We start from the raw sequence: 15,410 nt of genomic DNA, 5'->3' as shown, positions 1-15,410 counted from the left end.
GTCACTGGTTCATTTTCTTTATGTTAATGTCGATTGTGCATTATTTCTATCAATTGGTTCATATTAAATGATATTAAAGATAGGGGCAATAAAGTCTGATTTTTATCAAGTAAATATCCTCGGTAAAGCGTTTAATTTGAAATTACGGAATTTAGACTCAGGATTGAGCTTTTTAATCGTGAAAATCAGATGAAAAACATATAGTTTCTATCTTTTTCATTTTAAGAGTTTAAATGTTACCTTAGCTATTACTATTCCTAAAAGATTAGCAAAAATAAGGATATAATTACTATTGGTTTTCAACTAAAAACAAATCTTATTGGGCGTTTTTACCGGATTTGATCAGTTTTATGTGTTAAAAACTCAGCTCTAAATGGGCAATACGTATTCAAAGAAAATAAAGACCCCCCCCCCCACACGTTTTCCTTTTATTTGCTTACTTTGCGAATCTACACACTATTCCAGTCAAATGATGAGCTAATGAGAACTTATAGAGTTGGTGGGTCAATGCCAACCTGCTTTAATTTATTATTAATTTATCAATGTGCGTTCTTCACTTAAAAAATACAGTTAAGGGAAGTTTAGGCAGTGGCGACAAGCGCCAAAATTTTCATAAACGTATTATCAAAACTAGTTTGACTCCTGGCGAGTTTATAGAAAATATCCAGCTTTTTTAAAAAAAATGATGATTGTACAATTTACAAATTGAGTTGTACACTGAACAGAATAAAGAAATGTACAACAAGTAATGTACTGCATGTAAACAAGTGGACCACAGAGTAATAGAACTTACAACAATAAAGGCACCGTTACATAACAATTATGTAAAGTAATGTATGTAAATGTATATAAATACAAATATATATTTTCTTCAACTATTGATTTATATCCAAGGCAAGAAGAATATGGAGTGTTCGAGACCAATGTCTGAAAATGATATGATTTGTGCAAAATATTTCGCAAATGTGAAAGTTAAATAACTTGGAAGAAGCTATCGGCAGAGAAGGAAAGGGTAGGCGGGAATCTAAAGGGATTGTCCGTTAATTTTGAAATGTGTCGGCAAAATAAGAGTCAAATCCAATGTTTGATCACGATAAATTTAGAAAAGATATTCACAATGGATCCAAAAATGAAGATGAGAAAACTGGAATTTTGGTTGTTAACGAAACATTTTTGAGATAAGAACATTTTCGAAGATCAAAATTAATGAATTGGGGAGGTCGCTGAACCTTCTACAGTCGTTAGAATCCTAAATATTTAAAATCACAGATTTAACTCCTTATCCTCAAATTCTTCTTTTTAAATCGGTGATTCAGGATTTGAACCAGCGATGGTTATTCAGCAACCTAGTTCAACATCATTAAATTCGATCACAGAACTATTTCGGATGGTTTTTTTCTCAAATTAAATGATCGGATTAAAATCATAATTCATCCATTTACAGTTGACACATTTCAAAATAAATCTATTATTCCGTCCAAGGCCAGGAATAGGATATGCAAATCTTCTTGTGTATGCAAGGATGGGAATAAAGTCGATACAAAAATGAGCGTTTTCTCTCAGTTTAATCCCTCAACCTTGCGTGACCTCTTCTGCAAGTGCACTTGAACAGCTGCTGCGTGACTTGGGTGTCCGGATAGCTGACCTGGACCGTACTTCCGGTCATCTTGGCGCCGTACCAACCCTCCTCCATATCCATATCCTGGGTCATTCCGCCGTGGTAGAACTTGACGTAGCGAGCTCCGACACCATAGCGGGAGAAGGTGTGAGATATTCTCCGCCAACGGTCATCTTCGGTTCGGTCAATATTTTCCCTGAAAACAGAAATACAACCAATGAAAGGAAAGTGGTGATTTTTAGCATATGTGCTGATACATCCCCCCCCCCTCTCCCATATTTCCTTTCTGAAACATCCCGTGACTTAAGCATGTTTAATCGATCAAACCTTTTTAAACTGGAATATTTACCTAAAACTGAAATGCTTGCCCAGAACATTTCCACAACCATCGAGGATACATACATTGAGTTCATAGATTGCTCCGTGACCCGGGGACTTGGTGTACCAGTCTGATATCCGGATATCCGGTTGGAACTGATCAAGGATCCGAGACGGAAAACATAGATGAACAATCTGTTCCTGAAAAAAATAAACGAAGCTATAGATAAGATATCTGCGAATTGACAAAAAAATTCAATTAAAATAAGAAATCTGGTACACGTGTAGTCGTGTACACAGGAAAATAAACTTAGAATTTGAAAACATATATTGCCTTATCTTATTTAGCACTAGCTTAGGAACCCAGCGTTGCCCGGGTTACTCAAAGTTACTTCCACCGTTTACCCGCGGTTGGTCTTTGATTACGATTATAGCTATTTTTCCCTGTTAAAGTCGACACACTCAACTTAGAATCCCAAAACAATCAAAATTTAGGGCAAATCGGTCACGGAGTTCCTGAGTAATAAAAATAATCGGACATATACAAACAAGCAGAGATTACTACTTTATATATATAGATACTGTTGGCTGGCGTAGAAAGTTCAAATGCAGGTTCCGATGAAAAACTATATATTGAAAAAAATCTATATTTTTTCAAGTTTGAAGACAGATGTGACAAACTAAAGAAAAAAAGATTTCTGGCTTACCTTAGTGCAGGAATTATAGGAAGTAGAAAAACAGGCATTCCGCGTCAAGCCTTTTAGATTTGTGTCATTTCCAAGCATTTCCAGGGTCCACCCCTGTCCACCTTAACATAGAAAATGTAGGATTAGTATCTATCTAGATGTAAGACTGTTGGGGATATCTACCAGAAGATAAGACCGTCTAATGAGGATATCTACCTGAAGATAAGACCGTCCAATGAGGATATATATCTACCTGAAGATAAAACCGTCCAGTGAGGATATCTACCTGAAGATAAGACCGTTCAATGAGGATATCTTCCTGAAGATAAGACCGTTCAATGATGATATCTACCTGAAGATAAGACCGTCCAATGAGGATATCTACCTGAAGATAAGATCGTCCACTAAGGATATCTACCAAAGAATAAGACCGTCTATTGAGGATATCTATCTGAAGATAAGACCTTCCAATGAGGATATCTACCTGAGAATAGACCGTCCAGTGAATTTACCTAAAGATAAGACCGTCCAATGAGGGAAACTACTTTAAGATAAGACCGTTAAATAAAGATATTTACCTGAAGATAAGACCGTCCAATGAGGATAGTCAGGCCAGGGTGAGTCCAAGTCCTCGGCATTATTTTCTAATTCTATCGCTTGATGGATTGTTAAGACCTGAACAAACCAAAATCTTCAATCTTTTTTAGTTTTTAAATGAATATTAACACTGGAAAATTGTACATCAAAGCTTCAAAATCCTAGGTTTCATATCACACATTTCATCTATTTAATAGTTTTTAATCAAAATTTATCTATTTTCACCTAAAATTCAGCGAAATAAAAAACTTTATTTGCGCACGGCGTAGACATACATATTAAAGTTTCGGGGAAAATTCTAAATGAGGGGGGAATGATTTTTCAAGAAAATAAATACCCCTGGAGTAAAACCAAAAAACTAGGACTGTAGGAGTAGAAGAAGAAATTAAAGACGAGAATCTAACACGGAGTGTAACACTATGAAAACAATACAAAGTGAAATTCTTTTTCTTTTTCATGCATACCTCTACTTCCTCTCCACAACCGTTCTGTATCAAGTTTGTTTCGTAATGATTACATCGAGACAATGAAGCATAGAATCGCCAACCTAGAGAAATTAGCGATCAATCAATCAATCAATCAATCAATTCAAACAATCAATGAACTCAATTCAATTATCGAAAATTTTCTTTTACCAACTCTTGTCCATTTTGATATTTTAATTAATTTTATTGTTAAAAAAATATAAATAAAGAATAATTTATTTTAGTAATTTTTATTAGCGTTTATTGAATACAGTTGAATTAATAAGTTGAGTTTGATTGAAATAATAGTTTTTATTTTTTCCTAATAATATTCTTTATTGCAAAGAAGAATCGAATAAATCCAAGTTTAAAGTAAACATAATAATAATTGATTGTACTTAAAGTGGGGCATATCCGAATCCCAACAGTACCATTAAAAGCTTTGCCTGCTCAAGAATTATTAAAATTAATTATTTTTACTTTTTTCCAATAAAAGGCACTTGCAGATTTCCAATGAATAAAAAAAACGATCGTTGTGAATAGGAAATGCCACTCTTTGTAGTACAAGTCAGTTGAAATTTCAACCAGTCTGTTTATGATGATTTACGTTACCTAGCTCCGGGTTTAAGAGAATGTTTCTAGGAATATCTATTCTATCATGGGTCAACTTATTCTTCCAGAATGTTGGATTATGGATAATTTGTCGCCAGGTTCTAGATACGCGAGACACCTTTTCGAATAATATATTGTTCACAACTAATACACTAAAAAATTGTCCAAAGTTTTAACAACCAGTCTCGTTGCAAAATGAGAACGAGAATGAACGATAAGAAGAAGAAAATAGGATGAGGGTGAAAAGATACTACGGGGAACTAGAAATTTAACGACAAAGTACTACTGTGGTTTTCCGTCTATTTAAATATAGTTTTTCAGGACGTTACGGACAGTTATGGTAGATTCGTGTAATAAGATTTTGGTATCCTATTCCTAGCCACAAAGCTCTCGCCCCTAGCCTGTCCTAGCAGCAGGGCTCGGTCCAGATGTTGCCTTAACCTAACATAACCCTGAAATAATGCCAAATAAATAATAAGTTTAGGTTGCAAAAATAGTTTAAATCCCGCGTACAATAATGTAAGGGAGGACGGTGGCAGCGGGGAGGGGGTTGGTCCAACCAGGTTCTACGCGACTTTAAGAGTTTTATTGCGGCATTTGAGCTCAATACAGGTTTATTCATAAGAAATAAGACTTAATACGACGAATGTAACTTAAATAAGTTTTTTGGCTGAATACACAATACAGTATACAGCTGGTGTACTTATAATTCGTGAGAACCAGAAAAATTTGGAATAGGAAGACGACCTTAAAGCAATAATCAAAGTATTTGGGTAATTTCCTTAAGATCGATTTTTGGACCTCCCAATATTATTGTCTGTACACAGTTTTCTGAAATATTCCAGTAAAGCAATAATTAATTAAATCTTGTCTTAGGAACTCTAAAATGCCCTGCAAATATTTAGTTTCCGACAAATATATTCGCCATCGTCATTCGTCACTTATTTGCACCTTCAAAATCGACAGAGATATTCAGAAAATGTGTAATATCTCCTTCAATTTGAAGATACAAAGAAGGCAGACCACAGTTATAAAAGCTCGTCAGTCATAATTTTGATCACAATTTTTGATTTCTATCACGTTTCAGAGAGATCATAAAAAATTAAATTATTTTCTTGAACTAAAAAAGTTAATGAAGTTAAAAGACAAAACCAATTTAATCCTGAATTGAACAATTAATGTTCAATTTCTTAGCTAAATTTTCTCGTGTTAGTCTATAATCAATTATCATTCATAGTCCATAAATTCTCTATCTTTAAATAAGCCTTAGTTTCCCCACCGTGTGCAGCTAATGAACTTAAATGCAGGATGGCTGAGAGGGGAGGGGGAGAGGGCCGTTTTGTCGTTTTCCTGAAGTTTACCAAACTTCGTTGTCTTTTATGTTGATATAAGTTTTAACTTTTGAGTTTATTTGAATTGAAACTTTTACATATTGTCAAATACCACATGTAACACTTAATGTAAACATTTAATTTTACTTCATTGTAAAAAGTCTACATTATGCAATTTATTTACATGAGATTACATTGGTTTTTTTATAATCACATTAATTTTCGTGAAGTAAAGTAAATTATTTCTTCAAAAATATAGCTTTTCAATGGTCACAATATTTTAGTCACAACATGAAAAATAATATTTTGGTCCAACTCAGATTACAATAATCTTGTTGACAACATTTCTAACTTATAATCATGGGCACCATGACGTGGATATTAATTAAACTGGAATTTTCATGTCGTCTTGGCACAGTTGTACTGTTTTCCCATTTTCCAGAAAGCTCAACATGTTTCTAAACAAAATAAATTAAATACATATAAAAAAAACAGAAAAAAAACGAGAGAGAAAAAGACTTTAATTAAACAATAGGAGTAGAAATCGAAAACACAAACAAAATGTAAATAAAAAAGTAATAACAATCAAACAAGCTAGATGCCCAATATTTTTTACATTTTATGTCGTCGTTATATGTTTAATAATTTAAAAAAACCGATTCTGAAAACATATCCACCCCCAAAGTAGGAGTTTTTAACGTCGAATTTGCGCTCAAACTCAGGATTTGCAGATCTTTAAAAAGTTAAATAAGTCTCAAATGAATCAGAACGAAGTTTTCCACAACACTGTATACTCAGTTCAACTACCTTACATAACCGGTCACTCCCTTTAAATGATAATTTGACAAACCTGAAAGGTTTGTACTCTCTGACAAGTGTCTGTAAACAACCAACAATCACAAGCTTAGAGCGTGCACGCGTAATTGCAACGTTAAGTCTACGTTCATCGTTGAGGATATGTCCTGCACTAATTTTCTCCTTTTCTCCTAAAAATTAGATTTTAATTTTAAAAAGTTTTAATTTGTTCAGGAGCGTACGGGGGCGACAACCCTGTGTACCCCCTAGACATTCCCCTCTAGGCCCCCCAACTATTAAACTTCTTGTCTTATCAATTGACAATTTGTCCATTTTATGATAATTTCTCAAATTCTTACATAGGACCTTAATCTTATTTTCAGGGTTTTATTTACAATCTATATCTAAGTACAAGTTTGACCCAGAGTTCAGGAGAGTATTATTTAATTAGCTAAAGTTTACAGGGTTGGGAAATGGGGGAGTAAGGTTGGATTTTTGAGGGAGTAGTTGCCCAGTGGGAACAGATAATTTAATGAGGTATTTTCTGACTTTTACTAAATACCGATAGCCACCATTTAAAACCAGACTTTTAAACTAACTGCCTGAGTCATCAGGCACACTGTCTAAAGGACTACTTTTTCCTGTAACAAACTAAATCTTTCTTTTGACCCACTTGCAGTTGTCAGATTTTGATAATTTTCAGCTTTTATAAAGCCTTTGACATAAGGAAACGGATTGCACTAGTTTTGCAAATAAAATTTTTCAAATTATTTGCATGCAATCCGAGAAAAGAAATGAGCACACTCTTCGTTTTTCTTAATTACACATCTGGTTATTTAAAGTTTTGCAAACATCTTTACATATTACATATGACACGGTCAGTGCTTTTCAAAAATTTATATTTTATCATTTATTAGACATTGTTTTTTCTTTCAATTTTTGCAAATTTGTTAATTTTAAGCAGATTCTTAAAGTAGAAAATAAGAGCTTTCGAATGATGTATCATTTGTCATATTTGGACATCAAACATGACATTTAGAGGAGTGGGGGGTCATCTAAGATAGCCCATAAACTTTTTTTAATTTAAGCTTCAGATCTTAAAATTAAAGTTTTGAAAAGTTCTTGAAAAATGGATTTAAAAATAGGGTGAATATTGAGGTTAAACTGAATTTTTTTCTTAATGCCAGTTTCTTGACCAACGACCGCTAGGGGGGTGAACCCAAAAGAAAAATCGACATAAGTTCACCCTTCTAGGCTAACCCTCCGTACGACCCTGATTTTGTTATGTTAGTACGTACAGTCTAATGTAGTATACAGTACAGTTCCTCTCCTACCTGAGTTGATGAAACTTCTAGTACACGAGTAAATAACTAATTCACTATCTCGTCCCTAAATAGAACCATAAATTAGACAAAAAAAAGAACGATATTCCAAACTGCATGGAATTAATGGCCAACTCAAATTTTGATGTTTAAAATGTATAAAAAATCTTTGGAAACTGTAATAATTTTGTACATGTAGTATGTACTATTGATTGTTTGGAAACTGTGATAATTTTTTACATGTACTACATAGTATGTACTATTGATTGTTTGGAAACTGTGATAATATTTTACATGTACTACATAGTATGTACTATTGATTGTTTGGAAACTGTGATAATATTTTACATGTACTACATAGTATGTACTATTGATTGTTTGGAAACTGTGATAATATTTTACATGTACTACATAGTATGTACTATTGATTGTTTGGAAACTGTGATAATATTTTACATGTACTACATAGTATGTACTATTGATTGTTTGGAAACTGTGATAATTTTTACATGCACTACATCGTATGTAATATCAAGATTGTGAACATAAAAGGAAAACCTGAAATTGATCGACAGTACCAACTTCGACACAAAATCCAGCCTTTTTCATCACAACCTGAGATGGAATTTAAAGAATTTGAGCTGCGGTTTAAATCCGCCAAAATCCGCCAAACCCCGGTTTAAATTTAGCGCCGGCTTAAATCTTGAAACATTAAAGGCAAGTTTTTTCATAATTTTTTATACTTTTCACCCAAAAATTAGTTTATTTTGCCTTTTTTTCAAAAGAGGGGAGGGTTATGATTTTCAGGAACATATACACCCCCGTAAAGATTAGTTGGATAATGAAGTTATCATTCAATTCATCAAAAAAATTATTTTCATAAGTTTCTTTGGAGTGTTTTTGCTTTGAGTGACAAATATATGTTATTTTTCTAATTACGACATTATTATTAATTTTAATGAGTTTATAACAAATATTTAACTAGATTGGGAACCCAGCTTTGACTGTAAACTTAAGTTTTCTATTTTAATGTCAACACACTGAAGTTAGTTCTTTTGAAATTGAACCAAACTAAAAACATTTCTTTGAAGGGGTTCCGGTGTTATAATCGGACATACAAGCAAGCAAACAGATAGAAAAATACTACTACTAATTAGTTAATTCTAATAACCTGAAGATGTTTTACTTGCGCAGCATATGGCGCTATAACCGCTATTTCAGTCTCATCCAGCCCACCGCGACGAGCCTAACAATAGGTTAATGTATGCAATCATTGATTAGTTATTAATTGACTCAAAGAGACTGTGAGCGTAACTTTAAATGACCCTCCAAGCAAAAATGTCCGATTCACAACAGTACTCTTGAAACCTTATTTTCATGGTCAAAAGTGTTAAATTCTGAAAATGTCAATGTTTTCCTGCAGCAGAAATGCGCAAATCAAAATTGAAAATAATCTGTTTTTAAAATTATGAAGATTGATATCCATTTAATACTTAATTAGACAAAGCTTTTAAAGGTACTGTTGTGAATGGGGCATTTCCATCTTTGCATGGAGGTCACTCTAAATTAAGCATACAGTCCCTTTAAGTGTCGTAGATGTCATTTTAATATAATTGATTCCTACCTCTCCAACTAACTGGAGCACGATGTGTCCCTCCATGATGTTCCTGACCCCTCCTGGCAACGGCTCCTCCCTGGCCTCCATGTGTGTGTCTAGAAAGACAACGGACTCCTCTTGCTTCTGGCTCAGGGCTGCACTGAGCCAAGGTTTAACCCCAGATTCAAGGTTCAGTTTGAGATTACGCTGAGCCACGCTTTCATCAGCACATTCCAACTTTCCCTGATTAAAGATCAAGTATAAAGTACAAAATAGCCCTTGAGATACTATCAAATCTTGGAAAGTTATAAATATAATTTTACTTTACAGAACATTAAAATCTAAAAAAAGATTTTTCTTTGAAGCTCGTTTATTTCCACAAAGTTTTTTTTTTTTAAATTATGCTTATTTTTATATTACTTTAGATAACAACATAGGGTAATGCTCCTAAATTAATACTAAGCGCCGAACCACTTACCCCCCTCTTTAGAATAGGAGGGCAGGGGGTGGGGATGTCAGCATGGGCAGTGGGGCATCCCCCCATGTGGTCTAGCCCGAGCATCATACATCCATTAACCATGACAACTAACCAGGCCAACACAAACATGGCTGGTATCATTAGCTGCGTGGTTTTAGCGTTGCCATAATAGATAAGTGAAGGTCAAACTTCCTGATTGAATAATCATTGCGTTAGATAGGCTCTTCAATAATATTAAAATATTAATTTATAGGGACTTTGTCTGAGCTAAAATTAAGTTCAGGTATAGATAGAACTAGAAATAAACTGACATTGAATTCTCCCTCCCCCCTCCAATAACCCCAGTACCTTGTACGTGAGATGGTTGGCTAGGTCAGCAATAGTTTGATTCATCCTATATTGTATATTCAGATCTATAGTAGCTGCCGGGCAGTCTAGTCTCTCAAACAGGGACTGAGCTAAGCCTACATAGAATTGTTAAATAAATTGACGTTAAGAAGGGAAAGACAGTAAAATTAACAAGAGGTTAAGTTTATAAGAGGTCTAGTTAACAAGAGGTTAAGTTAACAAGAGGTTAAGTTAACAAGAGGTTAAATAAACGAAGTTAACAAGAGATTAAATAATAAGATGTCTAGTTAACAAGAGGTTAAGTTAATAAGAGGTCTAGTTAACAAGAGGTTCAGTTAATAAGAGGTTAACTCCACAAGCGGTTAAGTTAATAAGAGGGTTGGTTAACAAGAGGTTTAGTTAACAAGAGGTTAAGTTAACAAGAGGTTAAATAAACGAGAGGTTAAGTTAACAAGAGGCTTAGTTACCAAGAGGTTAAGTTAACAAGAGATTAAATAAACGAGAGGTTTAGTTAACAAGATGTTTAGTTAACAAGAGGTAAAGTTAACAAGAGGTTAAATAAACGAGAGGTTAAGTTTACAAGAGGTTTAGTTCACAAGAGTTTAAGTTAGTTAACATCAAAAAGAACATGTTTTATGATCCTAAATCATGGTTTTTAACAATCCATAATTATATTTTATTCCAGAACTTTTTATTTTTTAATCTCAGGATCAATCATTGATCTCAATTTGCACATTAATTTTATTCTTGTTCGATATCCCGCATGGTAACTGAAATCAAGAGATTAAGCTTTGATCCTAAAAAATTAAAAGTGCCGGAAGTCGATTTCCCAGCTCTTGTAATACTTTTACAATAAAATTCTCATGAAATAAAGCTGTGATGGAAGTATGTCAGACTTATGTGCGACGTTTTAATTGTGTGTCCTTAATACTACTAAACCTCCTAAATAGTGAGTTTTTAATATTCCGCCGTTATTGTGCGTCTTCACTTTGTGTGCGTTCTGTTTTGCACAGTGAATTTTAACAAATGTGCCCAGCGAGGGAGGGAACCCTCGAACGCCATGAGCCTCCGAAATGTATGGACACGAGCCTCCCAGATTGACTAGACAGACCAAGCCTCAGCTATGCAGTAATGAGCATGCGCAATACATCAAAATGTGCCAGTGTATTGCAGGAGGTTTTTTTAACTTGTGTTTCAAGTTTAAGTAAAAGATTTTTTTTACAAATTTTGTGGCATGACAGGTTTCTCAAAGATGAGAAGTATTTAATAATTATCATAAATAATATCTAAATATGACTAATAAAGTGATGTATAAAACGCGGAAAGGAAAATATTAAGAGAAAAAAAATTGAATTGAATTTCATTAAATCTTTTAAAATCTTTGATTTAAGCGATAACTTTTTTTGTGCAGTGAATCCCAGATATATGAATACATGGCAAGAGTTTTTTATAATGTCGTATTACAGATTTAAGATTAAATGCCGCGGAAAAATGAGTTTAATATTATTAAATCAATTGCATTCACATTTAAGGGCTATTAATTTACCTTGAATTGAAAATAAAAAAGAAGTTTCTTTAGAATTATCAAAAAACTTACGACGGTCAATGTATTCATATATCTGGAATTCACTGTAACTCATATTAAATCTAGAAAATTTGTATCATTAAATCAAATCAAGAAAGGTATTGTTTAAATCAAAGATTACAACAGAACAAACAAAGTTTACTCCAGCCATATTTCTCTAAAGGAGTCCATATATGTTTCTAACCATGACAATCCTTAAATCTTTAGTAAAATTCTTCATTACACAAAAAAAAACAAGATTTAAAATAGCTTTGCTGTATGGTGGAGGCTCGTTTCCTTTATAGCAGAGGCACGGTCTGCATAGAGGAGCCTTGGTCTGCATAGTGAAGACTCAGCCTGCCTAGCAAATCTGGGAGGCTCGTGTCTGCATAGCGGAGTCTCATGGCGTCAGGGGAGTTCCCTCCCACGCCCAACTGATATATGAGAAACACGTAGAATAGAGTTCTCCATTTCTAGTTTTACATCCTAGTAACTAGTCATAAAAAAACATGATGTGCGTAGAAGATGCGCCTTCTCCGTAATAAGTAAATATTTTAGTTATATTATTTTTATTAAAGCTTTAAACTTATAAATCGCACATTTCATTTTTCACTGGAAGATCAAAAAATTTTCAACAAATCTTAACCTTCCCTAAGTAAAGTGATTTCCTTAAAAGAAAAATTGTTCACCAGATTTGCCGTTTAATGAATATAATCAAAAAAACAGATGAATCTAAAGTTTAGATTATAGAAGAGGAGGTTACCTAGTTTTCTAGCATGGTGATTCTGAACTACAGGAGGTAATTGAGCAGGATCACCAACCAGTATAAACTTCCTGAAAATTATTTTTTTTAATCCCAAATCTCTACTATAGTAGTACATGAACTTTAAATTTTTTAATCTATATTTTTAAACAATGCGTTACCTTTTTAAACCCTTTCTTATTTCTATGTTTCATTTTCAAACTTTGAGACGCAAGATTCACATTGCACATTGGTACCAAAATAGACGGCAACTTTATGTCATTTAACTATTAACTATTCTAAATTTGTGTTTTAGAAACACAATGCCCAAAAACTTACTTTGAAAAAAGTATTGGATGAATCACAGATGGGAGAAGGGCTTGGCTGGCTTCGTCGATGATACACCAGTCAAAAGTTCTAAAAAATTCATGGGTGGATTTTATTCAAGAATTCCTTATGACAATTTCCAATCTTGAGTAGCTGACGGGTCGAGTGACTTATAAAACTAGGCTTTTAGCGCCCATCTTCTATTTCAACTTTAAATTGTGGCTCTATCTGTGAGCATCTTCTTATGTAACCCCTAAAAGTTCGCAGATTTTCCAAATTTTATAAAAAAGTTTGAGACAAATTTTTTTAACTCTGAGCATCCATAAACCTTTCCTTGTATCAAGTGGACCCGATCGGCTATTCAGTCTGGGGATTTGACCTTTAAGCTATCTATTTTTTTTCACCGATAGCGATTGAAGACAAATACACAGGATGGCAGAAGTCCCATCCCCCCTCTATGTCCTACTCGAGATTAAAAACTGGAAAATGTGTAAAACGCCCCCCTCACCCCTCTCCCCCTCCATTAAGAAAAAAGTTATTGAAAGTGTGTTAGCTAGGAATGCAGGAGCTGACACAGTATTATGACTGAAGTAAAATTTAAAAACAAACAAGGGGGAGAGTAACCTTGACACTCAATATATAGATATAGACACAGGGCTCCGAAAAATAGTTCTGCCTCTGCAATTTGACTAGCTACAGAAAACATCCAAAAAATTCATTTATTTTTATTTTCAAAATTAGCCATAGTGTGATTGAAGGATGGACAAGGAATGGAAGATCAAGAAGAAAGGATTAAAAACAAGAAATATAGAAGTCTCAAAATGTTTCCATCTGATATCATATTAAAATTTAAAAATATTGTAAAATTTAATTAAAATAAATTATTAAAGTTAAAAAGACAAGCAAAGTATATAATATGTTGAAAGACTTATTAAAATGCTGTAAAAAAATTTAATCTATTTAATTTGACCTGTTAATAATAGCAGCATGGTTGGTTGCCAGGCAGGTGGTGGCAATAATGTTGTAGCTTTTATACAGCTGTGACAGCTCATCACAGCTCGTGATGTTACAGCACACACGATCTGCTGTAAACTCCTAATATTTATATAAGGAAAAGGAGGAATGGGGGGCACATTTTTCTCAAAGATAGCTCTATCTTTAAATTTGATGCATAATTTGGATAGTTGTTCTGATTTACGTGGTTTGAAAAGTGAACTGATGTGAATCAAATTACCTGTAATTCATCTCTAACTCGTGCACTTCTTCCAAGGCGCAGAAACTTAGTTTCAAACTTCTTTAGCTTGCATAGTACAGTATCAACAGCACTACAACGGATGACGTGAGAAAGGATCATTTCTTTAACAGACCTTTTTTGAAACTTTCCCGATATTTCCGTTGCTTAGTTTTAATGAATAAAGGGAAAATTACTGTAAAAATGATTTTGATTAAAATTCATTCGCAACGCTGAAAAAAATTAATCCGGCCGAATTTTTTCAAATTTATTCTTTTTGTTTTCGCTTATTTTTGAATGACTGATGAATCCTTTAGAGATTTGGAAGTTATTATTAATCTTGTAATGGTAAACAATTGAGATTTTTCTTTTAAAAGCAAAACTTTTTTTAACAGGTAAGTTTAGGATTTCCGGATCCAGGAAGCCCAAAATGTTGCGGATCCAACGAATCCGAATCTTAAGCACGGACTGTATTTTTACCTATTCGTGTATGCAACAAGGAGAATACTTTGACCCAGCTTCGCCAATAATCTAAAATAAAAATGTCCATCAATCGAAATGCGACAAAATACACAGTACACAATACAAAGTACCGAGTGCATAGTATACAGTATTCAGTACACAGTACACATTACACAATGAACATTATACAGTACAAATTACAAATTACACAGTACAAAGTACAAATTATTACACTGTACACATAACACAGTACAAAGTACACAGTACACATTGCAAATTAGACAGCACATTGTTCACAGTACACAGTTCACAGTACACAGTACATATTATTACACAGTACACATAACAAAGTACAAAAGTACACAGTACACATTTCGAATTAGAAAGTACACAGTTCACAGTACACAATTCACAGTACTCATTCGACAGTTCACAGTACACAGTTCACTACACAGTTCACAGTTCACAGTAAACAGTAAACAGTACACAGTACACAGTACACAGTATACAGTATACAGTACAAAGTACACAGTACATAGTACATAGTACATAGTACATAGTACATAGTACATAGTACATAGTACACAGTACGCAGTACACAGTACACAGTAAAGAGTACTTAGTACATAGTACACAGTACACAGTACACAGTACACAGTTCACAGTGCACAGTACACAGTATACAGTAAAGAGTACAAAGTACACAGTACACAGTACAGTACACAGTACAGTGCACAGTACACAGTACAGAGTTCACAGTACACAGTTCACAGTGCACAAATCACAGTACACAGTATACAGTAAAGAGTACTTGGTACATAGTACACAGTACAAAGTACAAAGTACACAATACACAGTAGAGTGCACAGTGCACAGTACACAGTACACAGTACACAGTACACAGTACACAGTACACAG

General features: G+C 33.8%; 3 protein-coding genes across 3 annotated transcripts in view; 1 reads left to right on the top strand and 2 right to left on the bottom strand.

Annotated features, from left to right (window-relative positions):
* Window positions 1-15,410, top strand: part of LOC111707355 (TBC1 domain family member 13) — a 48,630-nt gene that overhangs the window by 6,068 nt on the left and 27,152 nt on the right. The window lies entirely within an intron of this gene.
* On the bottom strand, window positions 489-5,743 carry LOC111707358 (F-box only protein 44). The gene is made up of 7 exons (XM_023480455.1): window positions 5,739-5,743; window positions 4,296-4,447; window positions 3,684-3,766; window positions 3,201-3,297; window positions 2,644-2,744; window positions 1,968-2,137; window positions 489-1,814 (listed from the first exon to the last, which is right to left on the bottom strand). Exons 1-7 carry the CDS (start codon window positions 5,741-5,743, stop codon window positions 1,565-1,567), a joined length of 858 nt encoding a protein of 285 aa, XP_023336223.1. The 3' UTR covers window positions 489-1,564.
* On the bottom strand, window positions 5,788-14,561 carry LOC111707353 (DNA replication ATP-dependent helicase/nuclease DNA2; the record flags this gene model as incomplete). The annotated part of the gene is given in 12 exon segments (XM_023480448.1): window positions 5,788-6,084; window positions 6,477-6,612; window positions 7,756-7,810; window positions 8,302-8,358; window positions 8,915-8,989; window positions 9,368-9,583; window positions 10,167-10,282; window positions 12,494-12,564; window positions 12,812-12,889; window positions 13,770-13,894; window positions 14,034-14,124; window positions 14,511-14,561. Coding segments are annotated over 12 exon segments (1,144 nt in total), but the record flags the coding sequence as incomplete, so codon positions are not given.

This window comes from Eurytemora carolleeae, unplaced genomic scaffold, assembly GCF_000591075.1.
Source record: "Eurytemora carolleeae unplaced genomic scaffold, Eaff_2.0 scaffold658, whole genome shotgun sequence".
Classification (NCBI taxonomy): domain Eukaryota; kingdom Metazoa; phylum Arthropoda; class Copepoda; order Calanoida; family Temoridae; genus Eurytemora; species Eurytemora carolleeae.
This window is presented reverse-complemented; position numbering and strand designations above follow the sequence as displayed.